A 27,991-nucleotide genomic window follows, 5' to 3' on the forward strand; every position below is an offset into this window, starting at 1 on the left:
CTTTTGAGGAATGAAGGAGATGCCCATATCACAGTATGACTAGCCAAAATATTTAGTACTTTCCTCTCTCCCTGAATTAAGTAGTTGATACTGATGGATAATGATAGATTTAAAATAATGGGACAGAAATTGATCAAGAGTATATTACAACAGAGAAAACACTTTGATGTTACACGCAACACAGGGCAGCTAGGTTTGAGAGAGAATTGAGAAATGGGAGGTTACTAAAAACGAAATTCTTAACCACGTTTATTAAGGCCCTGTTGAAGTTTTCTTTTCCCTGAAACCTTTCTTCTTTTTTGGTGAATATTCTCATTGCAAAAATGCTATTGAATGGGTAAAAGGGACTCCTCCTGCCAGAGGAGTCTGGCAGGCTACAGTCCATGTGGTCGCAAAAGAGTTGCACACAACTTGGCAACAACAAGAAATCATCTTCATAACAAACTCATTTTCAATTTAGAAGCAAAGAAAAGCATCCCATCAACTCATTCAGAGCTCAAAAGAACAAGAAAGTGCTCAATCAAGTGCACCAAAGGATGTCATACCATATCGACAGGTGTGAAATTAATTTGAAAAAGTTATGATGATAAAAACTGGTACATCATTTCCAAAATCAAGCTAATCAGACGTGACATTTTATCAAGAGAATAAGAATTCATCCAAAACAACTAGTTGTAGATGTCTCTTCCAAACAATATTTTAAGGTGAATTAATAATTTTTAATAAATTCTTAGTAATAATAAATCTATAAGCACATGGACAGATAAATATTGACTTCTAGTCCATTATACCAAAAAAATAGAAATAGACTTTCAATAAACACATTACAGGTGAAATAAATTTAACCAAAAAGACAAAAAAGAGAGAGAGAGAGACTGGGAAATTCAATTTGCCACAGAGAACTTTGTAATACTTCTTTGTCTAACACAAAATGTCTAGAGATTTGTATGAAAATACAGACATTAAGCACACCTAGGTATAAACCAAGACAGGACACATACTTCAATAAATAAAACCATAGGATTAAACGCTATGTCATCTCCAACAAAGCATTTCAAAGTAACCATCTTGAGAATAGGAAAGGCAGGTTTTAACCTTCTATATTTTAACCTTTAATAATTCTGATAATACCCAAAAAGTACTGCGATATTAAAAGTACTTACACCCAAACATCTTCAAGTTTCAGTGACAGAAATTAATTCAGTGTTCACACAGAAATAAGTAGTTCCATTCAAAATTTATTGAACTGCAAATTCGTTTAAGGGTTATGCTCGTTAACTAGAGAATATAGCTCCAGAAACAACCCTGGCAGGTTCCTGAATATATGCCAACATTATTAGATGGTTTATTAGAAGCTGAGAATATGAATTGCCTGTCAAGGTTTCAACAATAAAAAAAAATTAAATCCCATCATATTTGTCAATAAATTAGACTTATACAATTGATAATTTCAAAATAAATAAAACCTGAGTTGATTATGCCCTCTATTTCCACCCACCCTCAGCATATATACATTTACATCCCATTTCCTGTTAGACCAGTGTGTATCAGACTTTAATAAGCATACATATTTGAGGATCTTATTAAGATGCAATTTCTGATTCAGTAAGTCTGCTATACTGCCTGTGAGGCTACCTTTCTGACAAGCCACAAATGGAGCTGACGCTGTCTCTGAACTACCCTTTGGGCAGCACAGTAACGCAATACATAAAGGGAGGCAAAGCTCTGGCCTAATGACTGCGGTTTTATAGATTCGATGCTGTTATATTTTGGAATCAAACATAAATAACCAACAGTGATCACAAAAAAGTTAAGTCTTAGAAGAAAAGAATGTTCCAGTTAAATGAGAACTTAAAGTATATCAGACTGGCAGTGTTTCTATTTGTCTGACAATTGACACCTTTGATACATTACAATGTAACCAGGACAAAAAACTCTAGTTAACTTTAAAAAATAGTTACTATCGCTTGAGGCTCTCCTAGTTAATTCAAGTTCAGAAAATTCAAGCCAGTACACTGTAAAATCTCTATTAAAAATCTTTAATGGTAAAGTGTCCATATAAATTACTTGTAAACCTGCTCTACACCATGCCATCTCCTCCTCTTTCAACGAATAAATGCTTTTTTTTCTTCTGTCTTATAGCTAAACAGCGTGTAACACCCAGTGCCCCTCCCTTTAAAAACCGAACAAAATTGTCTCCAACCAATGGACCCAATGCAAAAAGGTTGGCTTCTTTAACACACTCATAGGTATACGCATCTATTTCCACAGGATTCCCCTTACACATGATTGGCAGGCTTGAGTTATGGCCCAGGTAGCGCCCTTGCTCCTTCAGGAAAGACAGGTTGGGATGAGAGCCTATCAACACCACTGCTGCAGACAGCTTAAATACTCTCTTCAGTCCAGAGAGATTCAGAAGAACGCACTTCATGTCTGACTTAAAGGCAAGCACACGGTGCTCAGGAAAACTAGTATAATCAGGTAAGAGATTGGAGTCTAAAGAACATGACTGAGTACACATCATATGATAGACTTTATGGTATTCTGGGTAAAGCTTTTTGGGAAGCTGCTTGAAAATTAAGTCTGGATCAGTTACTCGTCTGCGAAATACATGAATCACAGGGATACTATTGTTGTAAGCACACAGGACCGCATCGGCTGCGGTGAGCCCAGAACCGACAATTAACACTGGGTCCACTCTGCCACGCAACTTTCCTTTGCTGACAGCAGCTCCAAATTCAGGCATTGAATGAAACACAAAAGGAAAATCTTCCCCTTCGATTTCCAGACGGCCAGGAGAGTCTAATGTTCCAGTTGCCAGAGCGACATTTTCAGCAAAGAGACAGAAGGGAATATGAGAACCATCTCCTACGCGTTGATAACCCCTGATTTCCCAGTTTCTCTTGGTAAATTTTGACTTCTCTATCTGTAAATGCTGTGTTGAGATATTTCTGCCTTGACCATCATTATCAACTTGATCTCTGTAGAGTCTTGATACAGAGGTAATGTAAGTGTTCTCTCTGAAGTTCTTCTGAAGACCCATGACTTTGACGTAGTGTTTATAGTAGCGAGCTACTTCCTCTGGCATAACTCGGTCCCCTTTTAGGTTCCTGTGAAAAGGAAAGGGAAAACATTCTATGAGGATAAGACTTTTAGTTTCCATGATTACTACTTCTCCATCTAGTCAACTACTATATCTTTTTACTTCTCTGGATTGTGTAAGCTAAGCTAACTCTTACCCTAACACTTCACAAAGAAAGCAAGCCTTTCCTTTTCTTTAAAAACGTTAATAAATTAAGGGCTGTCCCTGGTGGTCCAGTGGATAGGAATCCGCCTGCCAATGCAGGGGACGCGGGTTTGATCCCTGGTCCAGGAAGATTCCACATGCCACGGAGCAATTGAGACCGTGGGCCACAACCGCTGAGACCACGCTCCCGAGCCCACGACCCACAACTCCCGAGCCCACAGGCCACAACCGCTGAGACCACGCTCCAGAGCCCACGACCCACAACTCCCGAGCCCATGGGCCACAACCGCTGAGACCACGCTCCAGAGCCCACGACCCACAACTCCCGAGCCCACAGGCCACAACTCCTGAGCCCACGACCCACAGTTCCCGAGCCCACAGGCCACAACTCCCGAGCCCATGGGCCACAACTCCCGAGCCCACGACCCACAACTCCCGAGCCCACGGGCCACAATTGCTGAGACCACGCTCCAGAGCCCACGACCCACAACTCCCGAGCCCACGGGCCACAACCGCTGAGACCACGCTCCAGAGCCCACGACCCACAACTCCCGAGCCCACGACCCACAGCTCCCGAGCCCACGGGCCACAACTCCCGAGCCCACAGGCCACAACTCCGGAGCCCACGGGCCACAACTCCCGAGCCCACGACCCACAACTCCCGAGCCCACGGGCCACAACCACTGAAGCCTGTGCTCCACAGCAAGAGAAGCTGACGCTCTGCAGCTCAGAGCAGCCCCCTTCCTCACAGCACTAGAGAAAGCCTGTGGGCAGCAAAGACAACCCAGTGCCACCAAAAATAAGTTTTTAAAGTGCTAATAATTTATTTTTATCAACAGAATAAGTCCCATGAGCATAGAAACTGTAGTTAAGGCATCTTTGTTTCCCCAGTGCCTTGTCTAAATATCTGTTCAGGTTAGCCATCTTTGTCAATAAACTTTTGTTAAATAAATGGATTAAAATGTGGTTATCTGGAAATCAGACTATTTTACTCTATCTCACAATTGTAATCTAAATAATTCAGTCTACAGCTATAATATCAGTCTGTGTTCTACACACCTGTAGACTGAATTAGATTATAACCATCGAGCTACTACAGGTCTGACTGTAATATACATACTTCTTAAAGATAATATTTAGATACACTTTTTAATAAGTTGCTTTTTACTTTCATAATGACCAAAAATAACACAGATCCCTTTTGCTGAACAAAATCATCCTACATTTAAGTAGATAACATTTCTCTCTGTATTTTCCTACTCGTTTATTATTCATTCACCCAGTGGTGTCCGACTCTTTGCAACCCCATGGACTGCAGCACGCCAGGCCTCCCTGTCATTCACCATCTCCCAAGGTTTGCCCAAGTTCAAGTCCATTGCATTGGTGATGCCATCCAGCCATCTCATCCTCTGATGCCCTCTTCTTCTTCTGCCCTCAATCTTTCCCAGCAACAGGGGCTTTTCCAAAGATTTGGCTGTTTGCATCAGGTGACCAAAATACTGGAGCTTTAGCTTCAGCATCAGTCCTTCCAGTGAGTAGTCAGGGTTGATCTCCTTTAAGACTGACTGGTTTGATCTCCTTGCTGTCCAAGGGACTCTCAGGAGTCTCCTCCAGCACCACAGTTCAAACACATCAATTCTGCAGTGCTCCCCCTTCCTTACGGTCCAGCTCTCAGAACCGTACGTGACCACTAGGAAGACCAGAGCCTTTGACCATACGGACCCTTGTTGGCAGACTAATGTCTCTGGTTTTCAATACATCATCTAGGTTTGTCATAGCTTTCCTGAAAAGAAGCAATCGTTTTCTGATTTCATGGCTGCAATCACCATCTGCAGTGATTTTAGAGCCCAAGAAGAGGAAATCTGTCACGACTTCCACCTTTTCCCCTTCTGAAGTAATGGGGCCAGATGCTATAATCTTAGTTTTCATAACATTCAGTTTTAAGCCGGCTTTTTCACTCCTCCTTCACCCTCATCAAGAGACTCTAGTTCTTCTTCACTTTCTGCCATTACAGTGGTATCATCTGCATATCCAAGGCTTTTGATGCTTCTCCCACTTATCTTGATTCCAGCTTGTAACTCATCCAGCCCGGCATTGCTCATGATGTGCTCAGCGTATAGGTTAAACAAACAGGGTGACAGCAGACAGCCCTGTCTTACTCCTTTCTCAATCTTGAACCAATCAGCTGTTCCATACAGGGTTAACTGTTGCTTCTTGATCCACATACAGGTTTCTCAGGAGACGGGTAAGATGGTCTGGTATCCCCATCCCTTTAAGAGCTTTCCACAGTTTGTTATGATCCACACAGCCGAAGACTTCAGCATAATGGATGAAACAGAGGTAAATGTTTTTTCTGGAATTTCCTTGCTTCTTTTTTATGATCCAGCAAATGTTGGCAACTTGATCTCTGGTTCTTCTTCTTTTTCTAAACCCAGCTTGGACATCTGGATGTTCTTGGTTCACATAATGCTGAAGCCCAGCATGCAAGATTTTAAGTGTAACCTTACTAGCATGACAGATGAGTGCAACTGTCTAACGGCTGGCACATTCTTTAGTACTACCCTTTTTGGGAACTGGGATGAGGATTGGTCTTTTCCAGCCTGTGGTCACCATTGGGTCTTTGAGATTTGCTGACATATTGAATGCAACACCTTGATGGCATTGTCCTTTAGGGTTTTGAATAGCTCTACTGGAATTCCATGACATTCTTCCTACTCATAAGGAGATCTAGAAATATAATCTTCTCTTTATGAAAAAAAGCACATTAATACCTCTTTTATTTTCCACTTGAACTGTAAAGCAATGGGCATTAGTATCCATAAACACTGCCCCAATTTCAGGTAAGCAGCAGAAAAAACACCAAGTCAGGGAGCTCCCTGGTAGTCCAGTGGTTAGGACTCCACGCTTTCACTGCCAAGAGCGTGGGTTCAACCCCTGGTTGGGAAACTAAGACCCCACAAGCCACGTGGTGGGGCCAAAAAACAAAGCAAAAACGATTCATTTCACACAATTCAGTGTGACTTGTAACTGGAGTAAGTAAAAAGTTTAATGACTACAGTAACTAAGAATGTATTAACTCTCAATTTTTACAGAAATCCTATGTAATAATTATAATTATTATTACCTCAATTTTGCAAACCAGGAAATTGATAGCTAATGAAATGATACTGTTTTAAGTTCTTTGACCAGGGTCACAACATTAGAAGTTACAGAGTCAGAATTCAAACCCTGCAATTAATCTCGAGAGGCCTAAGACTCTTCTCAACACCATGCAAGAGCAGGAACTAAAGCTGATATTTATCACAAGAGTCATTTTCACATGTTACTTAAACACAGCATGCTCAACTTAAAAGGACGAACACTTCTGGTATAAATCATAAAGCTTCTCCTTGTTTACCTGCATCATAAAGGGGAAAATATGTTGAGCAATTTCACTTTTTTATGAAAATCAAGAATTTATACAATATGCCCAATTGTGCAATTTTACATTTCAAACTTACACAATAAAACTTCTGTTAAAAAAAATCCCAAAGTAATATCTGAAAGGCTTAATTTCAATTACCCACCCCGGTCTAAATTTGCTCTCCTTAAACCTCACATTAAGGATAACTACTGAAGATTAACATGGCTTTTATCTAGCAGGAAGTCAAGCATTTGAACATTACAGCCCTGTTTCAAGGGTTTTGTGTAACTTCCTGTTTTAATTTATTGTTTCTCTGAGCAGTCAGAGTAGATTCTCTGTATTGGTAATTCCTATCTCTAGGAATGAAAATGGCTTGATAATGATAAGGCTTTTCATAATTTCTTTCTTTCAACTTTGAATTCTTTCTCCCAAATAAATATAAAATAAATTTGTATTCTTTCAAGTTGAGATTATCATATTTTCTTTTCTCATACTTTACTATTCTTATTAAATATTTACCTCTATAGCTGAGTAGATGATCACATCATGGAATCGATTTTATTCCATCATTCTAAATTATTCATTATGGTTTTTCTGGTTTTTCTTCAGATTGTATAAGTCTTTTGCCTTTTTAAGTTATTCATTATATATATACTCTTCTACTCTGAAAATTCAATACTTTAGGTATCTGAGATATGCATTAAATGAAGTGATCCATTTATAAAAATGAGCAACTGCATACTTCAGGAATGTATACATAAGATATGTATACATTGAAGATATACATATTCACTTATAAAAAAAAGTTATACAAATCCATTCTTAAAAATAAGTAAACAAGTAAAGGATATGTAGGTGGACAAGAAAATAACTAAACAGAGAGTGGTTTAAGAGTAGAGTGGGATAAAACGGTGGTAACAATCTGTAGACAAGCCCATACCTCTGTGTACTTACTGTTATAAAATCTCTAAACAGAACTAGCTCATAACCACCACTATTAGGAGGTTTTATTTGAAAGATACAAACATCAGTATTATTCATCTAGGACAGCGTCACAACTATTTTGAAATTTGCTGATAGACTCTTTCCCACTGTATATCAAAATTTTAATAGTTTGATCTTTACCTTCGTTTGCTAGATACCCAGTCTTTAAATTTAAGTCCAGGTAGCTCCATCCAATTTCCAAAGCTGATTGTCAACATTGAGCCTTCCATATTCTATTTGAATAAAAAATGCATAAGCAAAAAACACATTTTATCAGTAACATGGTCTTTTTCTTTTTTTTTTAAACCAAACCCATCTCATTTACTCTAAGTCTGGATAAGGAGAGCTCAAAGAAGTCCTAAATGGTCTGTAAATTACCTCTTGAAATTTATTCCAATTAACTTTCAAATACTTTCAATATTTGGTAGTGTCTATGCTCCACTCCAGTATTCTTGCCTGGAGAATCCCATGGACAGAGGAGCCTGGTGGGCTACAGTCCACGGGGTCGCAAAGAGTCGGATATGACTGAGTGACTTCACTTTTCACTTTATACTCCTTTCATATAGTTATACATTTATAAATCAGATTTACATTACCTGATGCCTACACAATGGTGATAGCTTTGGCCTATAAAACATAATTAGATGCAGAATACAGTGTTATAGGAGCAAATCAGTTACTTTCACACTTTAAACAAAAGGGAAAAAGTTAATTCCTAACACTTTAAGAAACCAGGGAAATAAGCAAGTGGTCCCGTCCGATTAAGAACAGACTCAGTGCTGAAGCCAGAGTGGCCTTTAAGGAAGGGAGCCCTGCGAGCGTGCCCTACTTACTTCTCTTCTGCTCAGCACAGAGCAAGCAAAGCCCAAGGGCCAGAAGCACCCTTCCCAATGACCTCCATGGTCTCTTTCAACCAACTCTTTTCAGCTGTGCTTTTTTTTCCTAATCCGAATCCTTCTTTCCCTGTTTCTGTACAGCCCAGTATTGGGAATGGGAGTCATTATTATTATTATTGGCTAAAATTTATAGAGCACTTACTGTGTACTATCGCTTATAAAGTCTTACTATTTGTGATAGTACAAAATCACCACAGGAAGACAATGCATAAGGCCGCTACTGCTTTGAAGCAGGCTGGGCCTGATACTAGGATAAGAACCAAGTTTCAGGTATATTTCACGTTACCACTGATTCAAATATGCTTCCAGTAATCAAGGCTTATCCACACTTTAACTTTCTGATATGTAAATGGGAGAAAAGAAAAGATGAATTATTGCCTACAGCACATTTTTCTAAGGAGAAAACAAACAAGTACAATAAAAACTCGGGAATTTATAGAAGGTATCCTAAAACTTAAAAAATGTATCATGGCTGTTTCAATAAATGCAGTTTTATTAAGAATGCTATTTATTAACAAAGCAAACATAAACATGTAAGCTAAAAGGCATAGATATTTTGATAGTTGTGATCCATTACCATAAAGGTAATTAAGATTTTTAAAAGTTAGTGATATATTTCCTCTACAAATATTCCAAAACAGTTGTTTGATAAATGCAAACCTTCAGTCATATAACATTGCACTAATACAGGAATATCCAACTGAAATTTATACTCAAGATTTGATATTAAATGTTAAAATTCCCACGAAGTCTGTATTTCATAACATAGCAAATATTATTTAACATTTATTTGTACAACAAATGAGTATTTACCATATGCTAGACACGATACTAGCTGCTGCCTGCTAAGGAGACAGGCTGGCTCTTTGTGGTGCTCAGTTTGTGGTTTATCTTCTGCTACGGACTGAACTGTATCATCCCCTAAATCCACGTGCTGACACCCTAACCCCACATGTGGTAGTATTTGGAGATGGGCTTTTGGAAGGTAATTAGGGCTAGATGAGGTCATGGGCTGATGCCCTCATAACAGGATCAGTGATTTTACAGGAAGAGTTTACCCTCTCTTTGCCGCAGGAGGATATGCAAGAGAGCAGCTGCCTGCAAGCGCGAAGAAGAGCCCTCAGCACAGACTGAGGCACCTGGCACCACAGTCCTGGGCTTTCCAACCGTCAGAACGTGAGTGTGTTTTTAAGCCACTCACTCTATGGTATTTTTGTTTTAGCAGCCCAAGCAGATAAATACAATTTTTTTTCTTTTACAATACATTTTTTCATTTAAGCTCTTGAAAATATAGGGAAATAATAGGTAGTAGTATGAAATACTGTGTGAGATTTTGTAAACTCTACAATAAGTAAACATTTTTTTTTTACTATGCAAAACATTCTTGAAATATTCTCTATATAATTCTTAGAGAAACATTTATTCTAAGACACTATCAGTAATCAAATTTGGCTTAATTTCTACTATCAATTAACTTGGATTTCACTGAACACATTAAAATTCTCAGATAAAGATATGGTAATCATCATATATAACATTATAACATAATGTTTAAGAATCAAAATGGTCTTATCAAGATGTCATACAAAATAACTCACACTCACTAAAATGCTAAGAAAAATATACTCACGTGCCAAGCTCCACCAGGTGGACCTTTACCAAGAACTAAGTGAGGGATATAATGATGCTGTTCTAATTTCCAATGCAAAACGGATGGGTAATCATATCCAAAGTCAGCATCTGGATGAAGAAGTGTGTCGAAAAGTACTGCAACTGGATTGGATGATCGGCCCTCAAGGCCCTCAGATAAATACTCTAAGTCCTAAATAAGTTAAAAAAGAAAAAGAAAAAAAGACATAAAGAAAAAAGGCAGATAGAGTTTGGAAAAAACAAAAAAACTCCAGCTAACATAATAGAGAAAACCATTACTCTAATCCAGCATTTTACAGACAGAGTACAACAAAACACTGATACTCCTTAGAGATCTTAACAGATTCTCAGGTCAAATAAATATAGGAAATGGTTGGTTTCAAAAAGCTAGTCAGATCGTTTTACTACAAAATTTGAAGATGGCTTTAATATGGCAGTATGCCTTAATATATCTACCCTGACACTTTAATAATAAAAAGCAGTATTTCCAAAACTTATCTGAGCATAAAGCACCTACTAAACTCCATCAGGGTATAATTTGGGAAATTCTGCTCTAATTAATTCAAGAAAATAAATGGAAGTTAACTCAGCAAAATATATTTACAAATCTAAAATTAAAATGTTAAAAAGTGTTATTTAAAAGGAAAGGTTTTCAGCTAAGAAATGCAATGCTCATGTAGCAGAAAATTAACTTTGTCTCAGTATAAAAAATTGAAAAGGACTGACATGTAAAAAATAATACCTGATCAACAATGGAAAGATGTCTTGCTTCCTCTAATTTACTATGTAAGATTGTATTTGGATGGATTGCTTCTGATGATAAATACGGTCTGTAGCCTGACAGCATATAAGAAAGGCAGATTCCTGAGGGTCCATTTCCTATTTTTAAAAAAGTGGAGAGGGGTGTATCATTAATCTTAATACTCACGTTCTTTGGCTTTTCCATTCCATAGATGGCTTTTCTCCTCCATCAATTCTTCCATCCCTAAATTCTTAAAACCAAGTATTCGCAAGAGAAGACTTTTACTTTCTCTCCTGTTTTCTTCAGGGAATCTCACCTACTCAAAACTTCAACTCTCTATGCTACTAACCTCAAAATTAGACTTCTAGGCTGACCTCTATCAAAATATATCCCATATTTCCATATGCCACTTCTTCACTCCAGCTGACTGAACGACTAATAACTGTGTTCAAAAGCAAATTCATGACGTCCTCCATTTTTGGTGCCCTCTCCTTTAAACCTCATTCCTCCTAATATACTTACTAGCAAAATCCTAAGTTAATTAGATTATAGTTCTAAACCTCTTTTGTCACCTATATCCATTCAGCTGTTGTAGCCATTATCATTCATATACTCTCACTCAGAAGACAAAAATCTCTTCTTGTTCAAGATTCACCTACTCCAAATCATTTCATATTTTACATTCAAATGACTTTTTGTAACACAGTCTTCATTATATTAACCAATCTCTTCTAAAGCCCGTCACTGTTTGTTTCTGACTATCTCCACATTCTGCTCTCAACCATCTTCTAAGCCCCACCTCCTAACACCTTCCCTCCTGTATATGTATCTCCTTTACCTAAAACAAAACTGGAAACAGGTTTCTGTGGAACCCTATTAAACTACTTTGATTTCTATAGCTCCTTTAGTCTGGACTGCCACTTCTCTATTATCTCCATCTACCAAAAATTGAATCCACCTGGGACAACTTTTACCCATCAGAGAAAATTCTGATCCTTGCCTAATATTTTGCTCCAAATAAAATAAACTCAAAGATGTAAATATGGAAAGTAAAATCATGATATCAGAAAAGAGAGCAATATTTCTACATATAATGCTCTAGTAGGAAGCCTTTAAGTATGACACAAAACTCAAAAGAAAGGAAAATATAAATAATTTTACCTCACAAAAACTTTTAAAATGACAAATACTGAGGAAAAGGTCTAATTTCCTTGAATGAAATGAAAGACAAAACTAAATAAGTAAAATCATGATAATACCAACAGAACAGAAAAAGCATTTGACAAAATCCAACACCTATTTATGTAAAAACTTTCAACGAGCAACAAAGGGGAACTTGTCAAAGAGTATCGACCAAAATCCAATGGCTAACATCATACTTAATGGTGAGAATTTAGCGTTGTTTTTTTTTCCCCTATAAGATCAAGGCAAGCATGTCTTTTCTCATCATTCCTACTCAAAACATACCATAAAGAAAATCCTAGCTAATACATTAAGACCAGAAAAGGAAATTAAAGGTATACAGATTGGGAAGGAAGAAACAAAACTGTGTCTGCAAATGTGGTAATTATACAGAAAGTCCAAAAGAATTTACCAAAAAACTCCTGGAAGTAACAAGCTTACAGTAAGGTTGAATGATACAGTCAGTCACGTCAGTCGCTCAGTCGTGTCCGACTCTTTGTGACCGACCCCATGGACTGCAGCACACCAGGCCTCTCTGTCCATCACCAACTCCCGGAGCTTGCTCAAACTCATGTCCATCGAGTGGGTAATGCCATCCAACCATCTCATTCTCTGTCATCCCCTTCTCTTGCTGTCAATCTTTCCCAGCATCGGAGTCTTTTCTAATGAGTCAGCTTTTTGCATCAGGTGGCCAAGATACTGGAGTTTCAGCTTCAGCATCAGTCCTTCCAATGAATAATCAGGGTTGATTTCCTTTAGGATTGACTAGTTTGGTTTAGGTCATACCTGAATGGCCTAGTGGTTTTCCCTAAATTCTTCAAATTAAGTCTGAATTTTGCAATAAGGAGTATATGATCTGAACCACAGTCAACTCCCAGTCTTATTTTTGCTGACAGTATAGAGCTTCTCCATCTTCGGCTACAAAGAAAATAATCGATCTGATTTTCTATTGACCTTTTGGTGATATAGTCATCTCCTGTATTGTTGGAAGAGATTGTATGCTATGATCACCACGTTAGACCTAATATAAAACACTAAATCATAAAACTTTTGGAAGATAACACAGGAGAAAAGTTAGATGACCTTGGGATTGGTAATGAGTTTTTAGATGTTTAACACCAAAAGCAAGATCTATGAAGGAAAAAACCAATATGTAGTACTTCATTAAAGTTTAAAATTTCTGCTCTGCCAAGTCACTAAGACAATGAAAAGACAAGCCACAGACTGGGGGAAAATATTTACAAAGCATATATGTGATAAAGCATTTGTCTTCCAACAACATAACAGACAACTATACACGTGGACATCACCAGAGTCAATATCGAAATCAGACTGATTATATTCTTTGCAGCCAAAGATGGAGAAGCTCTATACAGTCAGCAAAATCTGTGGAGCTGACTGTAGCTGAGATCATAAACTCCTTATTGCCAATTCAGACTTAAATTGAAGAAAGTAGGGAAAACCACTAGGCCATTCAGGTATAACCTATATCAAATCCCTTATGATTATACAGTGGAAATGACAAATAGATTTAAGGGATTAGATCTGAGAGAGTGCCTGAAGAACTATGGATGGAGGTTGGTAATGTTGTACAGAGGGTGGTGATCAAACCATCTCCAAGAAAAAGAAATGCAAAAAGGCAAAACTGAGGAGGCCTTACACACAGCTGAGAAACAAAGAGAACCGAAAGCCAAGGGAGAAAAGGAAAGATATATCCATCTGAAAGCAGAGTTCCAAAGAATAGCAAGGAGAGGTAAGAAAGCCTTCCTCAGTGATCAATGCAAAGAGATAGAGGAAAACAACAGAATGGGGAAGACTAGAGATCTCTTCAAGAAAATTAGAGATACCAAGGGAACATTTCATGCAAAGATGGGCACATAAATGGACAGAAATGGTATGGACCTAACAAAAGGTATTAAGAAACAGAAGATATTAAGAAGAGGTGACAGGAATACACAGAAGAATTATCAAAAAAAATCTTAATGACCCAGATGTTACCACACACGATGGTATGATCACTCACCTAGAGCCAGACATCCTGGAGTGGGAAGACAAATGGGCCTTAGGAAGCATTACTACAAACATAGCTAGTGGAAGTGATGGAATTCCAGCTGAGCTATTTTAAATCCTAAAAGATGATGCTGTTGAAGTGCTGCACTCAATATGCCAGCAAATTTGGAAAACCCAGCAGTGGCCACAGGACTGGAAAAGGTCAGTTTTCATTCCAGTCTCAAAGAAGAGTAATGCCAGATAATGTTCAAATTACCACAGAATTTTACTCATTTCACATGCTAGCAAGGTATGCTCAAAATTCTTTAAGCTAGGCTTCAACAGTATGTGAACAGAGAACTTCTGATATACAAGCTGGATTTAGAAAAGGCAGAGAAAAGAGATCAAATTGCCAATAACTGTTGGATCACAAAAAGCAAGGAAATTCCAGAAAAAACATCTACTTCTGCTTTCTTGATTACACTAAAGCCTCTGACTGTGTGGATCACAACAAACTGTGGAAAATTCTTAAAGAAATGGGAATACCAGACCACCTAACCTGCCTCCTGTGAAACCTGTATGTAGGTCAAGAAGCAACAGTCAGAACCAGACATGGAACAAAGGACCGCTTCCAAATTGGGAAAGGAGTACATCAAGGCTGTCTATTGTCAGGCTGCTTATTTAACTTATATGGAAAGTACATCATGCGAAATGCCAGGCAGGATGAAGCTCAAGTGGGAATTGATACTACTAGGAGAAATCACCAATAACTTCAGATACGCAGATGATACCACTAATGGAGAAAGCAAAGAGGAACTAAAGGGCCTCCTGATGAAGGTGAAAGAGGAGAGTAAAAAACCTGGCTTAAAACTCAACATTCAAAAAACGAAGATCATGGCATCTTGGCCCATCACTTCATGGCAAAGAGATTGGGGAAAAATGGAAACAGTTTTGGACTTATTTTCTTGGGCTCCAAAATCACTGTGGAAGTTGACTGCAGCTATGAAATGAAAAGATGGTTGCTCCTTGAAAGAAAAGCTATGACCGACAGACAGCATATTAAAAAGCAAAGACATAACTTTGCCAAAAAAGGTCCATATAGTCAAAGCTATGGTTTTTTCAGTAGTCATGTATGGATGTGAGAGTTGGAATATAAAGAAAGCTGAATGCCAAAGAATTGATGCTTTCAAACCATGGTGTTGGAGAAGACTCTAGAGAGTTCCTTGGACTGAAAGGAGATCAAACTAGTCAATCCTAAAGGAAATCAACCCTGAATACTCATTGAAAGGACTGATCCTGAAGCTGAAGCTCCAGTAACTTTGGCCACTTAATGCAAAGAACTGACTCATTTGAAAAGACCCTGATGCTGGGAAAGATTGAAGGCAGGAGAAGGGGACAACAGAGGAGGAGATGGTGAGATGGTATCACTGACTCAATGGACCTGAGTTTAAGTAAACTCTGGGAGTTGCTGATGGACAGCGAAGCCTGGCGTGCTGCGGTCCGTGGGGTCACAAAGAGTCAAACACAACTGAGCAACTGAACTGAACTGAGTATCTGAGACAAAGAATTAGAAAGAAGTAACATTCAAAAGACTACACAAAAAGAATACAAACAAGTCGTTCATAGAGAAATATACACACAAGCAGAATGCACCTCAAGTCCCAAAGATTTTCCATTCTTAACGCCAAAAACCTGAGCGTGGTATGTTACAGAGAAAAAGGACTTTGTAAATGTGATTAAAGTAAGGACCATGAGCTGCGACAGAGTACCCTGGATTATCCAAGTGGGCCCAAACTAATCACACAAGTCCTTAGAAACAAAGACCCTTTCCCACCTGTGGTGAGGAGGAACCATAACTCCTCAAACTTTACGAAAGGTTAAAAGAAAAACAGCAGTGCTAGCTTTGAAGATGCAGAAGTGGTTCAGGAGCCAAGGAATACCAGTAGCCTCTAGAAACTGGAAAAGCAAGGAAACATTCTATCTACCCTAGAGCCTCCAAAAGGAATGCAGCCCAGCTGACACCTTGATTCTAGTCCAGTGAGACTAGTGTTGGACTTCCATTCTATAGAACAGTCAGATAACACATTTATGTTATAAAAGCCACCAGGTTCGTGGTGATTTGTTATGTTAACAATAGAAAATCAATTACATATATTAAGGAAATTAGCCCATTATGGTGCTAGTGCCAGCAATAATGGCCCTATCATACATGAGGTTAAGTCACTCTTTGGCTAGCTAAGGCAAAACAGGAACAAATTGTTTTGGGGGACGTGAGGTGGGTGAGTAGGTACAGATGAAAGGAGTTTTTCCTTTTGTAACCCTGCTATGGCCTAACCAGAAGAAGACAGGCTCCTTTACCTACTGCAAGACATCCAGAATGGAAAACCAGGTTTGGACACACGTGGGAAATGGAGCACGATGTTTGGTTTCCAGCATGGGACTGCTGCAAATGCTCTATCAGCTCCCTTACAGGAGAATCTAGTCCAGAACTACCTTGCTTCCCCTCTTTCCTTCATTTATTACATCTCCTGGGGAGAGATGTCCATATGCCATACAGAGAGCAGAACTTTCCACTGCATTAACTTTGAAACAGGCCATCAAAGAAACCAAGGATGTTGTATGCCATCAAGGTCCATTATGTCCCGTAATTCTTTCCTTTGGCTTGGCTTCACACCAGATTACTTGTCCACATTAACAAGTCCCTCCAACGGCTCAGCAGGTAAAGAATTTGCCTGCAATGCAGGAGATGTGGGTTCGATTCGTGGGTCAGAAAGAGCCCCTGGAGAAGGAAATGGCAACCCACTCCATTCTTCTTGCCTGGAGAATCCCATGGACAGAGAGGAGCCTGGTGGGCTATAGACCATGGGGTTGCAAAGAGCTGCTGATGACTGAGTGACTAAACATGCAACATACATACTGGGTTTGCCAAAAATTTTGTTCAGGTGTTTTTGCATCATCTTCTGGAAAATTCTGATTGAACCTTTTGGTGAACCTAATACATGACAGGTTAACAAAATCATAAAATTATATAATTCTGAAGTAATCAAGTTTTATTAATAGCTTAATTTCTAATATATTAAATACCTATCTATTGAGATGGATGGATACATAATAGTAATAGGTGGTTAAAATACTATAAACATAACTGTAGAGTACTATAATGTTTTTTACTGAGCACTGACTACTAACTTGCACAAGTTACTCAACTATTGAGTTTCCCTGTCTGTCCATACTTTAAAATATCAATGTGCTATAGGACTGTAAGGCACAATTCAATAATGTGCATAGAAATCCTCTGTATTGGGTTCTAATAACATTTGATTATCATCACGACCATGACACTGTCTAAAAGTAACATAAATGATAGATTACTGATATTTTAAAATAACAGAGCAATCTCAGCCCTTCAATGAAAAAATGTTTCACTCTAATACAGAATCTAATGTCAGAGAAACCAATTCCTCTCTCCAAAGACTTGGTTATTGGTTATCAGGCAACCTAAGAATACTTTTCAACACAATCCTAGGGATTTGTGCTATATATAACCATACATTTATAAAAGCAGTTAGGATCATAACTGTAATTTTAAGAGATAAAAGGCAACAAAACTTACCTATTACTACCACAGGCAAAGTCACTGATGAATCTTCAAGTAAAGAAGTTTCTTCAACTAATGGCATAGCTTTAACTTTTTGCCCCAAATTATCACCAAAATATTGCACTAATGAATTAAAAATCTCTCCTTCAGTTTCAGTGTCACTGTAGTTTCTTTTAAAAGAAAAACATGGAACAAAAAACAACAGATATATAGTCAATATAGCCTTTATAAAAATCTGTCTCTACTCAGTTTTCATTCAGGCCACAAAATATTCAATAGTTTCATAAAAGGAGAAAAGGAAATCCTTCTGATTAATGCTTTCAAATTAGCTTAGCTACATGTACACCACTTTGTCAGAAATCCTAAATACAGTGGTCCCTTGCTATCCAACAGGGGTTGGTTCCAGAACCCCACCCCCAACCCCCGAACACCAAAATCCATGGATCCTTAAGTCCCTTTTATAAAATGGCATATTATTTGCATATATCTACCGACACCCATCCACAGAATCTCAACTGTCTCTAGATTAATTGTATCACCTAATACAATATAAATGCTATGTATGCAGTTGTCTTCATGCAGCACATTCAAATTTTGCTTTTTGGAACTTCTTTCCCAAATATTTCCCATCTGCGGTTGGTTGAACCCATGGATGTAGAACCTGTGGATATGGAGGGCTGACTGTAGCTGCTGTGTCTTCAATGACTTAAAGGCAAGTTTTAAATAAGAAGCTATTTTTAATGACCAAAGACACAGGACCATATTAGGCATTTTTACATTCTCTGAGAGCTCCTAGGACTGGCAAGTGTCTCCTTCACTTTTTTTTCCTCATTAATAAAAAGGTGTGTGCATTAGAGGCAGTACATACATGTGGGCTTTCCTGATAGCTCAGACAGTAAAGAAGCTACTTGCAATATGGGAGACCCAGGTTTGATCCCTGGGTTGGGAAGATCTCCTAGAAAAGGGAATGGCAATCCACTCTACTATTCTTGTCTGGAGAATTCCATGGATAAAGGAGCCTGGCGGACTATAGTCCAAGGGGTCACAAAGAATTGGACACGGCTGAACAACTAACACTTCCACTTTTCATGTGGAACAAGCTAGCTACATACAGTATTATAAGGAAAGGTTACTGAGCTTACATATTACCAATTGTGTATTTTGGCTAAAAAATAAGGTTTATACATCTTATTCTCAGAGATACTGAAAAGTGCAAAGATCTTAAATGTTGATTTCCAATCTACCTTCTTTCCCAACTGCCTCCCTAGAAACTAGTTTTGGCATTCTGACACATTCATGCAACAAATGGAGCATCCTCTGAGCACAGTTAATGTTCTGCATTATACAAGAGATTACTTCAAAATAGAATTCCTGAGTTATTCTTCATTTTTATATAGTCAGAAACAGGCTAATTATCTAAAAATATTAACCTGAGTACTGACTAGTGGGGGAGTGTGGTTATTACTATTCCCCAAATGACAAACATGGGAATCAATCAGTTATTTCACAAGACTCACTGATCCTAGGGGAGGAAGACAATTAGGAAACAATTAGGCAGAGAGCAATAATTTCTCCTTCCTATAACCCTCCAATTTCCCAAACTAACCTCGGAAAGGGCAGAGTTCCCCAGGATACACTGATAGCTTTCCTTTCCCCAATAATTGGACTTCCCTATCAATATATTGGCCCATTTTGGCCAGAACAGATTTCATTTAATATGGTTACTCCTCACACTGCAAAGCTGCCCCTGGAGGAAGCAACTTAAGATCAACCATCCCTTTCAGATCATTTCATCTCCTACCATTGATCAGATCCAGATGTACTAGCTGTCTTGCCTTCTGCTTGACGACTGAACTCAAAGTGAGTGAATTACACTTGGGCTTGTCCCTCATACTTCTCCTAAATGTGTGTCAAGGACAGGTTCCTCAGCTTCCTTTGGAGGCTTCTTTCTTCTTAATATATATACTTTATTGAAGTATTCTTGACTTACAATGTTTCTGGTGCAGAGTCATTCAGTTTACATATACATATAAATTTTTTTGAGATTATTTTTTATTATAGATTTTATTATAGGTTGTTACAAGATATTCACTATAGTTCCCTGTGCTATACAGTTAACCTTTGGGGCTTTTTGCATATCTATTTCTTTAAAATTAGAACTCTAGCATTCTATTCACTCAAAGTCAAACAAATGGAATAAAAATATAAATTTTTCAGTTAGGCAAAAATCCATGTTTTTTAAAAATATATGTATTACATACTATTTAAAAGATTTTCTACTATGCTTGATAAAGGTTTGAGAAAGAACATCAAAAAAAGAGAAGAGATGGAATGAAGAAACTGGAAAACAAACTAAATGAAATCGTGGGAGAACTGATTATGAAATACAAAAAGTGAAGCAAACTAGATAAAAGATTATCATATAGTCCAGTAATTTTTAAACAAACCTACTTGTCAGAAACATATCTGGGGCTTTGGAGAAAAAAAGCAATATCTGGGCATTTGTATTTTTCAGAAAATTCCAAGATAATTCTGATACATAGTTGGATTTTAAAAAGTGGTTACAGGTTTTCCCATTAAATGGTAGGTTTGATGATATAGAATTCTATCAATTTTCTGTTGACCAATCATGATATGATGTTATTGAGTAATAGTTACATAATCACAATAGTAAAAGATATTAATCAGTTTTCACAATCAATAGGGAGACAAAAAATAAGAGTTGCAAAGACAAAATAGGAACATGATTAACGTAACAATATAAACTAATTACATACAATTTGGGGGATCAAAGAAAAGATATACCAATCTGAATGCAGAGTTTCAAAGAATAACAAGAAGAGATAAGAAAGCCTTCTTAAGGGAACAATGCAAAGAAACAGACAAAAACAACAGAATGGGAAAGACTAGAGATTTCTTCAAGAAAATCAGGGCTATCAGGGGACATTTCATGCAAAGATAGGAACAATAAAGGACAGAAATGGTATGAACCCGACAGAAGCAGAAGATATTAAGAGGTGGCAGGAATACACAGAAGAACTAAACAAAAAAGTTCTCAGTGACCACGACAAGCACGATAGTGTGGTCACTTACCTAGAGCCAGAAATCCTGGAGTGGGCAGTCAAGTGGGTCTTAGGAAGCATTACTACAAACAAAGCTAGTGGAGGTGATGGAAATCCAGCTGAGCTATTTAAAATCCTAAATGATGATGCTGTTAAAGTGCTGCACTCAATATGTCAGCAAACTTAAAAAATTCAGCAGCGGTCACAGGACTGGAAAAGGTCAGTTTTCATTCCAATCCCAAAGAAGGGCAATGCCAAAGAATGTTCAAACTACTGCACAATTGCACTCATTTCACATGTTAGAAAGGTAATGCTCAAAACCCTTCAAGTTAGGCTTCAACAGTATGTGAACCGAGAACTTTCAGATGTACAAGCTGGATTTAGAAACGGCAGAGGAACCAGAGATAAAATTGCCAACAACCAAGGGATCATAGAAAAAGCAAGTGAATTTCAGAACATCTACTTCTGTTTCATTGACTGTGCTAAAGCCTTTGACTGTGGATCACAACAAACTGTGGTAAGTTTTTAAAGAAATGGGAATACCAAACCACCTTACTTGCCTCCTGAGAAATCTGTATGCAGGTCAAGAAGCAACAGTTAGAATTGGACATGGAACAACAAACTAGTTCAAAATAGGGAAAGGAGTACTTCAAGGCTGTCTATTGTCATCCTGCTTATTTAACTTACATGCAGAATACATCATGTGAAATGCTAGGCTGGATGAATCACAAGCTGGAATGAGGAGTGCCGGGAGAAATATCAATAACTTTAAATATGCAGATGATATCACCTCAATGGCAGAATTGAAGAGGAACTTAAGAGCATCTTGATACAGGTGAAAGAGCAGAGTGAAAAAGCTGGCTTAAAACTCAACATTTAAAAAATGAAGATCAGGGCACCTGGTCTCACCATTTCATGGCAAATAGATGAGGAAAAAATGGAAACACTGACAGAATTTACTTTCTTAGGTTCCAAAATCACTGTGGATGGTGACTGCAGCCATGAAATTCAAAGACATTTGCTGCTTGGAAGAAAAGCTGTAACAAACCTAGACAGCATGTTAAAAAGCAGAAACATCATTTTGCCCACAAAGGTCTGTGTAATCAAAGCTATGGTTTTTTCCAGTAGTCATGTACAGATGTAAAAGTTGGACCATAAAGAAGGCTGAGCATCAAAGAACTGATGCTTTTGAACTGTGGTGCTGGAGAAGACTTTTGAGAGTCCCCTGATCAAGGGGATCACGCAAGACCAAACCAGTCAATCTAAAAGAAATGAACCCTGAATATTCATTGGATGGACTGATGCTGAAGCTCAAACTCCAATACTTTGGCCACCTGATGTCAAGAGCTGACTCACTGGGAAAGACCCTGATGCTGGGCAAGATTGAGGGCAGGGGGAAAAGGAGGTGAAAAAGGATGAGATGGTTGGATGACATCATCAACTCAATGGTCATGAGTTTGAACAAACTCCAGGAGATAGTGAAGGACAGGGAAGCTTGGTTTGCTGCAGTCCATGGGGTTGCAAAGAGTTGGACACAACTGAGTGACTGAACTGAAATAGAGGGAACTTGGAAATAAATTTTTTAAAGACCATTCATGAAATATAATTCACAAATATCACAAATTTCACCCTTTTATTTATTTTTTGCCAAGTCATATAGCATGTGGATCGTAGTTCCCTAACAGGGATCGAACTTGTGCCCTCTGTATTAAATGCACATTCTTAACCAATGGACCACCAGCAAAGTCCAAAATTCACTCTTTTAAAGTGTACAATTCAGGGTTCTAAGTATGGTCACAAGGCTTTGCAACCATTACCAATAACTCCAAAGAAATTTTACCATCCCAGAAGTATGCACTGCACTCTTCAGCACTCAGTCCTCACTCTTCCCTCCCCGCAGCCACTGGCAGCCACTAATCTACTGTCTTACTGCACGTGCCTACGCCGGAAATTTCAAGCAAATGGAACCCCTCATCCATTATGGGGCCTTTTATATCTGGGTTCTTCCATTTAGCATGACTGCAAGGTTCACCCATGTTGTAGGATGTATTGGTACTTCATTCCTTTCTAGACCTAAATAATATTCCACTGTTTAGATATAACACTTTGTTTATTCATTCATGAGCTGATGAGTATCTGAATGATTACCACTTTTTAGCTATTACAAATATGCTATGAACATTTGTGTATAAATCTTTATATGAACATATGTTATTTCTCTCAGGTATGTTCTTAGAAGTGCATGCAATGGCTGGCCCCTAAGTTTAACATCTTGAAGAATCGGCAAAGTGTTTCCCAAGTGTGTACCATCTTATAATCCCACCAGTGATAAGCAGGTTCCAACATCTCCACATCCTCACCAGCATGTGATTTTTTTGTGTTTTTTATTTTAGCTATCTTAGTAGCCATAAAGTAGCACCTCAGTGCAGTTTTGATTAGCATTTCTCAACGACAACTGATGTTAAGCATCTTTTCATGTGCATATTGGCCATTCGCATGTGTTCTTCAGAGAGTAATTCTAATTACTTGCCCACTGTCCAACTGGGCTGTTGTTTTCACTGTTGAGTTTTCAATACTGTTTTATTTATCCTGGACATATGATTTGTAAATATTTTCTCCCATTTTGTGGGTTGTCTTTTCACTTCCTTTATATTGTCTTTTGAATCACAAGTTTTAATTTTTGATCAAGTCTATTTTTTGTTGTTGTTGCTGTACTTTTGGTGTCATGTCTAAGAAAGCTCTGCCTAATCTAAGGTCACAAACCTGTTCTCTTCTATGAGTTTTATAGTTTTGATTTTTAAATTTATGTCTTTCATTTTGAGTTAATTTTTTCACATGGTATGAGGCAGCAGTCCACTTCATCCTTCTGCGTGTGGGTATTCATTTGTCCTGGCACTATTTGTTGAAAACACTGTTATTTCCATTTGTCTTGGGATCCCACAGAAGTCAATTTAACACAAATGATGGGAATTATTTCTGGACTCTCAGTTCTATTCTACTGATCTATGTTTACCTTTATGCCTGCATCATACTATCTTGATTACTGCTTCTTTGTAGTAACTTGTGAAATTAGGAAGTAGAATCCTTCAACATTGTTCTTTTCTCAAGGATGTCTTGGTTATTCTGGGTTCCCTGCAATTCCATGTGAGCTTTAGTCTTTCCATCAATTTCCAGGAAGAAAAAAAAAGAGGTAGCTAGGATTTTGATAGGATTACATTGAATTTGTATATAAATTCAAGGAATATTGTCATCTTAAGAACACTAAGCTTTTCAACCCATGAACATGGGATTCCTTATCATTTATTTAAGCCTTTCATTCTTCTCAGTGATGTTTTCTAATTTTCAGTGTACAAGTTTCACATTTCTTCTGCTAATTTCTAAATATTTCAATCTCTTTGATGCTAGTATAAACTGGATAGTCTTGTTAATTTCATTGTCAGACTGTTCACTGTTAGCATATAGAAATATAACTGATTATTGTATGTTGATCTTGGATTCTGTAATATCACTGAATTCATTTATTAGGTCTAGTAGGTTTTATGTGTGTGTCTGTGGGCCTCAAGCAATTTGATACTAGCCTCTCCCAAGACTCAAGTAGCGTATGTGGAGCCAAAGTTTTAACTTCTCTTAATTCTCCACTGAGTACAGGTGATTTGTTCTGATTTTCTACCACTGGTCATAAGTTTAACCTTTGTGTACATAATCCATAATATTGGTATAAACTATTTGTAATAAACTTTCATGGTGCTTAGTATATACTGTTTAACGAAAAACGAAATCAAGACATGAAATGAAAATAAGGTTCACTGAATTTACATAAAGCAACAGTGAAACAAAGGCCTATTAGTAAGTATACTTTGTAAAAAATTCAGAATCTAAACTATAAATTTAGTATTTCTGAACATATTTTACAGTATATGCATATCATATCACGGTCTAAGAACAGTGAAAATTTCCACTTTAGATATCCAATTTGCTGTTTGTTTTGTTTAAAACAAATACTTGAGTAATAAAAATATCTACTTTTCCTTTACTCGGGGCAATAAATTATAAAATATAATTAAATTTTAGGAAACAGTAAAGAACAGCACTTTATCCACATGCAAAAATAGTTACCCTATTGGTAGGCATCAAATTAGATGACTATTTGAAATTTAAGATGGCTTAAAAAAAAAAAAAAAGATGGTTTTACATGCCTTCCATGTTTTGTTTTTGAAACAGTATGATCCAAAGTCTCAAAACAAATTAAAAGGATGGCACAGGTATAATGTTTGAATAACAAAAGACTTTTCTCACATTTAGCAATACTCTTCTAAATGATCATTCAAACTAAAATGAAACGCTTTACTACCTGAGTTTAATCTTTGGAAGCATAAGCTTAGATTGTTACCAAATTGATACTACCGTAAGAAAAACTGCTAAGTGTTAGTCGCTCAGTTGTGTCCAACTCTTTGTAACCCCACAGACTGTAGCTCACCAAGCTCCTCTGTTCAGAATTCTCCAGGCAAAAATACTGGAGTGGGTAGCCATTCCTTTTTCCAGGGCATCTTTCCCAACCAGGGATCGAACCCAGAGTCTCCTGCATCGCAGGCAGAATCTTTACCATCTGAGCCACTAGGGAAGCCCAAAAGAAGGTTCTAAAGTCACAAATGAAGCTACTCTTTATCTTCCAGAACAGTAAGTATGGGAAGTTTTCTTACTCCGAAAGTTAGGCGACAACTGTCTCACAGTCCTTGTCCTTTCAAATAAAAGACAAGATCCAAAATGTAGACGTTATCACAATTGGTTTTAAAATGCATTCCTAATGAAATTGCCCCCTGCAAAAAATAGTATTAGTAAATTATAAACCTTTTCCTAAGAAAATGTTTTAAATAGTAAATATTTTCTTTTAAAAATGTTATATAAGAGAGCTGTTTGTGCAATAAAAATATGGCTTATCAACCACAATTTTTATCCTTTGGCTAGCAGGCTTGTTTTCTTTTATCTCTCAAGATCAAACTACAGCAAATACCTTGTTTTCATCTCCTCCTCCAAATTTCTGTACAAACAGGTAAGCATATGATATCCACTACCTAGAGTTAGTTGAATGGCTATGAATCCCACGCCATGTCCTTAGAATTCAACTGTATTAAAAGGTGCCAAAAGGTTTTTGGACAGTGCCTTCTAAATGGCATATTACTTTCTCAAGCGCTAGTCCAACAAGTTTTCACTAGGAGAACTTCTTTTCTAGAGTTCTCCAAAGGGGATCTGATACTCTCAAATCACTGTCAGGTAGGTAACAAATCTGCCTAGCATTTAAAATTCAGCAGTTTATTACATAAAATAATTTCTAATATCCAGAATTTAGAGACTCCTACAAAACTCACTGAGAAGGTGGGCAAACCTGGATTACCGCGCTATTTCAACAGGAATTTTGAGTTTTCTCTGTGCCTAACACCCAACTTTTGCAATTTGGTGAAGCCTCTGGACCTCTTCTTTGAATAGTATTATTAAACACATAACAGGATTTGCAAGGAAACTAAAAAGTAAACTTGGAACATGTCTTTATGTACTCCTCCACTATATTAAATAACCAGTATAATCTTGAAGAAATAAACAGTATCTCTAGGTATCTGCAACAACCAGTGTGGCATGAAAACATCTGTGATTTCTACTGGTGACCAAGTTACAACTACTACTGTGACTTACTGCTTATGTTCACAATTGAAGAACATAGATTTTGTTTAAAGTTGAGTGAAAATGCCTAGTACCATTCTTTACATCCAAGTTCATGATCCATTAAAGTCTATATATGCACCCCAATTAACTCGATCAGAATCTCATATTTTACAAAAGAAGTTTTCCTTATCATCATCCTAGCACATTTGCAGTATATATAAAGCACAGCATTTTATGAAAGTCTTCGTTAAGTTTAACTTGTCTTCACAAGGTTAAAACTAGTTTCAAGTTGTTTTTGGTCTTTCTATAACTCAATGAGACGCTAGCCAATTGGGCTAGACCTCGTGCATTCACTTTCATTTTAAAACGTATCATCGGTATCAACCCTAAAAACGGTCCCCATAATGTAGGTCAAGATTCGTTTCACATGTTTCAAATTTCTACGATATGCATGGCTTACAAGGGCTAACGTCTTAAAAGTCAGAAACCTATTTGTACCCAGAGCATCACATTTTAAACGTAAGTCCCTGCCTCTCTTCAACCCAGTAACTTAGGTTATCAGAATGCTTTTACACTAAAAAAAAAAAAAAAGAAATGTTTAAGATGTCGGGGGCGGGCGGTACCTCAGAAGCCTTCACTAAAACTTCGCTCTCTCATTAAGTCTCGGTTCGCAGTGGCCGCCCGGCTCGGGGCCGCGCCGTCTAGTGACCCGCACGGCCCAGGGCGAAGAGGAGGGGACGCCGGAGCGGCCCGAGGAGCCGAGGCGGGGGCCGCGGCCGAGCGAGGCGGCCTCGGCGTCCCCCTCAGAGTCGTCCCGGGTCCCCGCCCGCGCGGCCCGGCCCGGCGGCTCCCCGCCCGCCCCCGCCCGAGAAGTCACCTGAAATGAGCGGCCAGGGAACAGCGGCAGCACCACACGGGCATGGGTGGCGGCGCCCCGGGCGCCCGAGCGCGGCCGCCTCCCGCGGCGGGGTGGCCCGGTTGGGGCGCCCGCCGGGTCGCGGGGGTCCTCGTGGCCCCCCGCGTCTCGCCGTGGTCGCGGCCGCCGGAAGCTGCGGCGCGGCGCCGGCGGCGGCCGGGCTCTGAGGCGGCAGCGGCGGCGGCAGCGGCCCGGGGCCCGCCTCAGGGGAGCCGCTTCCGCTCCCGGCCCGCGGCCGGCTGAGGTCTCGGGGCGCCGCTGTGGGGGGCGGGACGCGGGGGCTGGCACGCGGAGACGGCGGCGGAGGCCGGCGGGCTCCTCCTCGCAGGTGCGGCGGCGGCCGAGGCCCGCGATTGGCGCAGCCGCGCCCGGGGCCGGCCGGGGGCCGGGCCTGACGACGCGCTGGGGCGGCTGGGGCTGCGCCGAGGCCCGGGCCCCGCGGCCGCCCTTCTGGCGTCCGGCCGGCTGGGCGGGCGCGGATGTGAGGGGGCGCCCGGCGCCAGTTACCGGGGAAGAGCCGACGCTGCTCGCCCCGGCGGCCGGCCGATCCGCGGGAACCCGGCAGGCCTCGCGGCCTCTGCGGTCGGCGCGTCGCGGCGTCTGCAGTCAGGCCGCGCCGTCCTCTCGCCGAGGACGCCCCGGGACACCGCGACTCCCGGTCCAC

The 27,991-nt window shown here is 39.1% G+C and overlaps 1 protein-coding gene across 2 annotated transcripts; it reads right to left on the reverse strand.

Moving 5' to 3' along the window:
* Positions 1–1,218: 1,218 nt before the first annotated feature.
* Positions 1,219–27,474, reverse strand: OSGIN2 (oxidative stress induced growth inhibitor family member 2). 2 transcript variants are annotated; one of them, XM_043879222.1, is made up of 6 exons: positions 27,289–27,474; positions 17,707–17,861; positions 10,923–11,059; positions 10,161–10,352; positions 7,776–7,867; positions 1,219–3,110 (listed from the first exon to the last, which is right to left on the reverse strand). In XM_043879222.1, the coding sequence occupies exons 1-6, from the start codon at positions 27,330–27,332 to the stop codon at positions 2,081–2,083; spliced, it is 1,650 nt and encodes a 549-aa protein (XP_043735157.1). In that variant the 5' UTR covers positions 27,333–27,474; the 3' UTR covers positions 1,219–2,080. The 2 variants fall into 2 exon arrangements, with proteins under 2 accessions (XP_043735157.1, XP_043735158.1); XM_043879223.1 differs by lacking the exons at positions 17,707–17,861; positions 27,289–27,474 and adding an exon at positions 16,452–17,057.
* Positions 27,475–27,991: the final 517 nt, after the last annotated feature.

Source organism: Cervus elaphus, chromosome 21 (assembly GCF_910594005.1).
Source record: "Cervus elaphus chromosome 21, mCerEla1.1, whole genome shotgun sequence".
Classification (NCBI taxonomy): Eukaryota; Metazoa; Chordata; class Mammalia; order Artiodactyla; family Cervidae; genus Cervus; species Cervus elaphus.

What these genes read in the sequence shown, in the direction of transcription:
- OSGIN2 (XM_043879222.1), bottom strand. Translation starts at nt 27,332, where the DNA reads ATGCCCGTGTGGTGCTGCCGCTGTTCCCTGGCCGCTCATTTCAG. An exon ending in TTTGCCTGTGGTAGTAATAG is followed by an intron (nt 11,060 to 17,706) that starts GTAAGTTTTGTT and finishes TTTTAAAAATAG; the next exon opens with GAAATGGACCCTCAGGAATC. An exon ending in CACCTGGTGGAGCTTGGCAC is followed by an intron (nt 7,868 to 10,160) that starts GTGAGTATATTT and finishes TTATTCAAATAG; the next exon opens with AATATGGAAGGCTCAATGTT.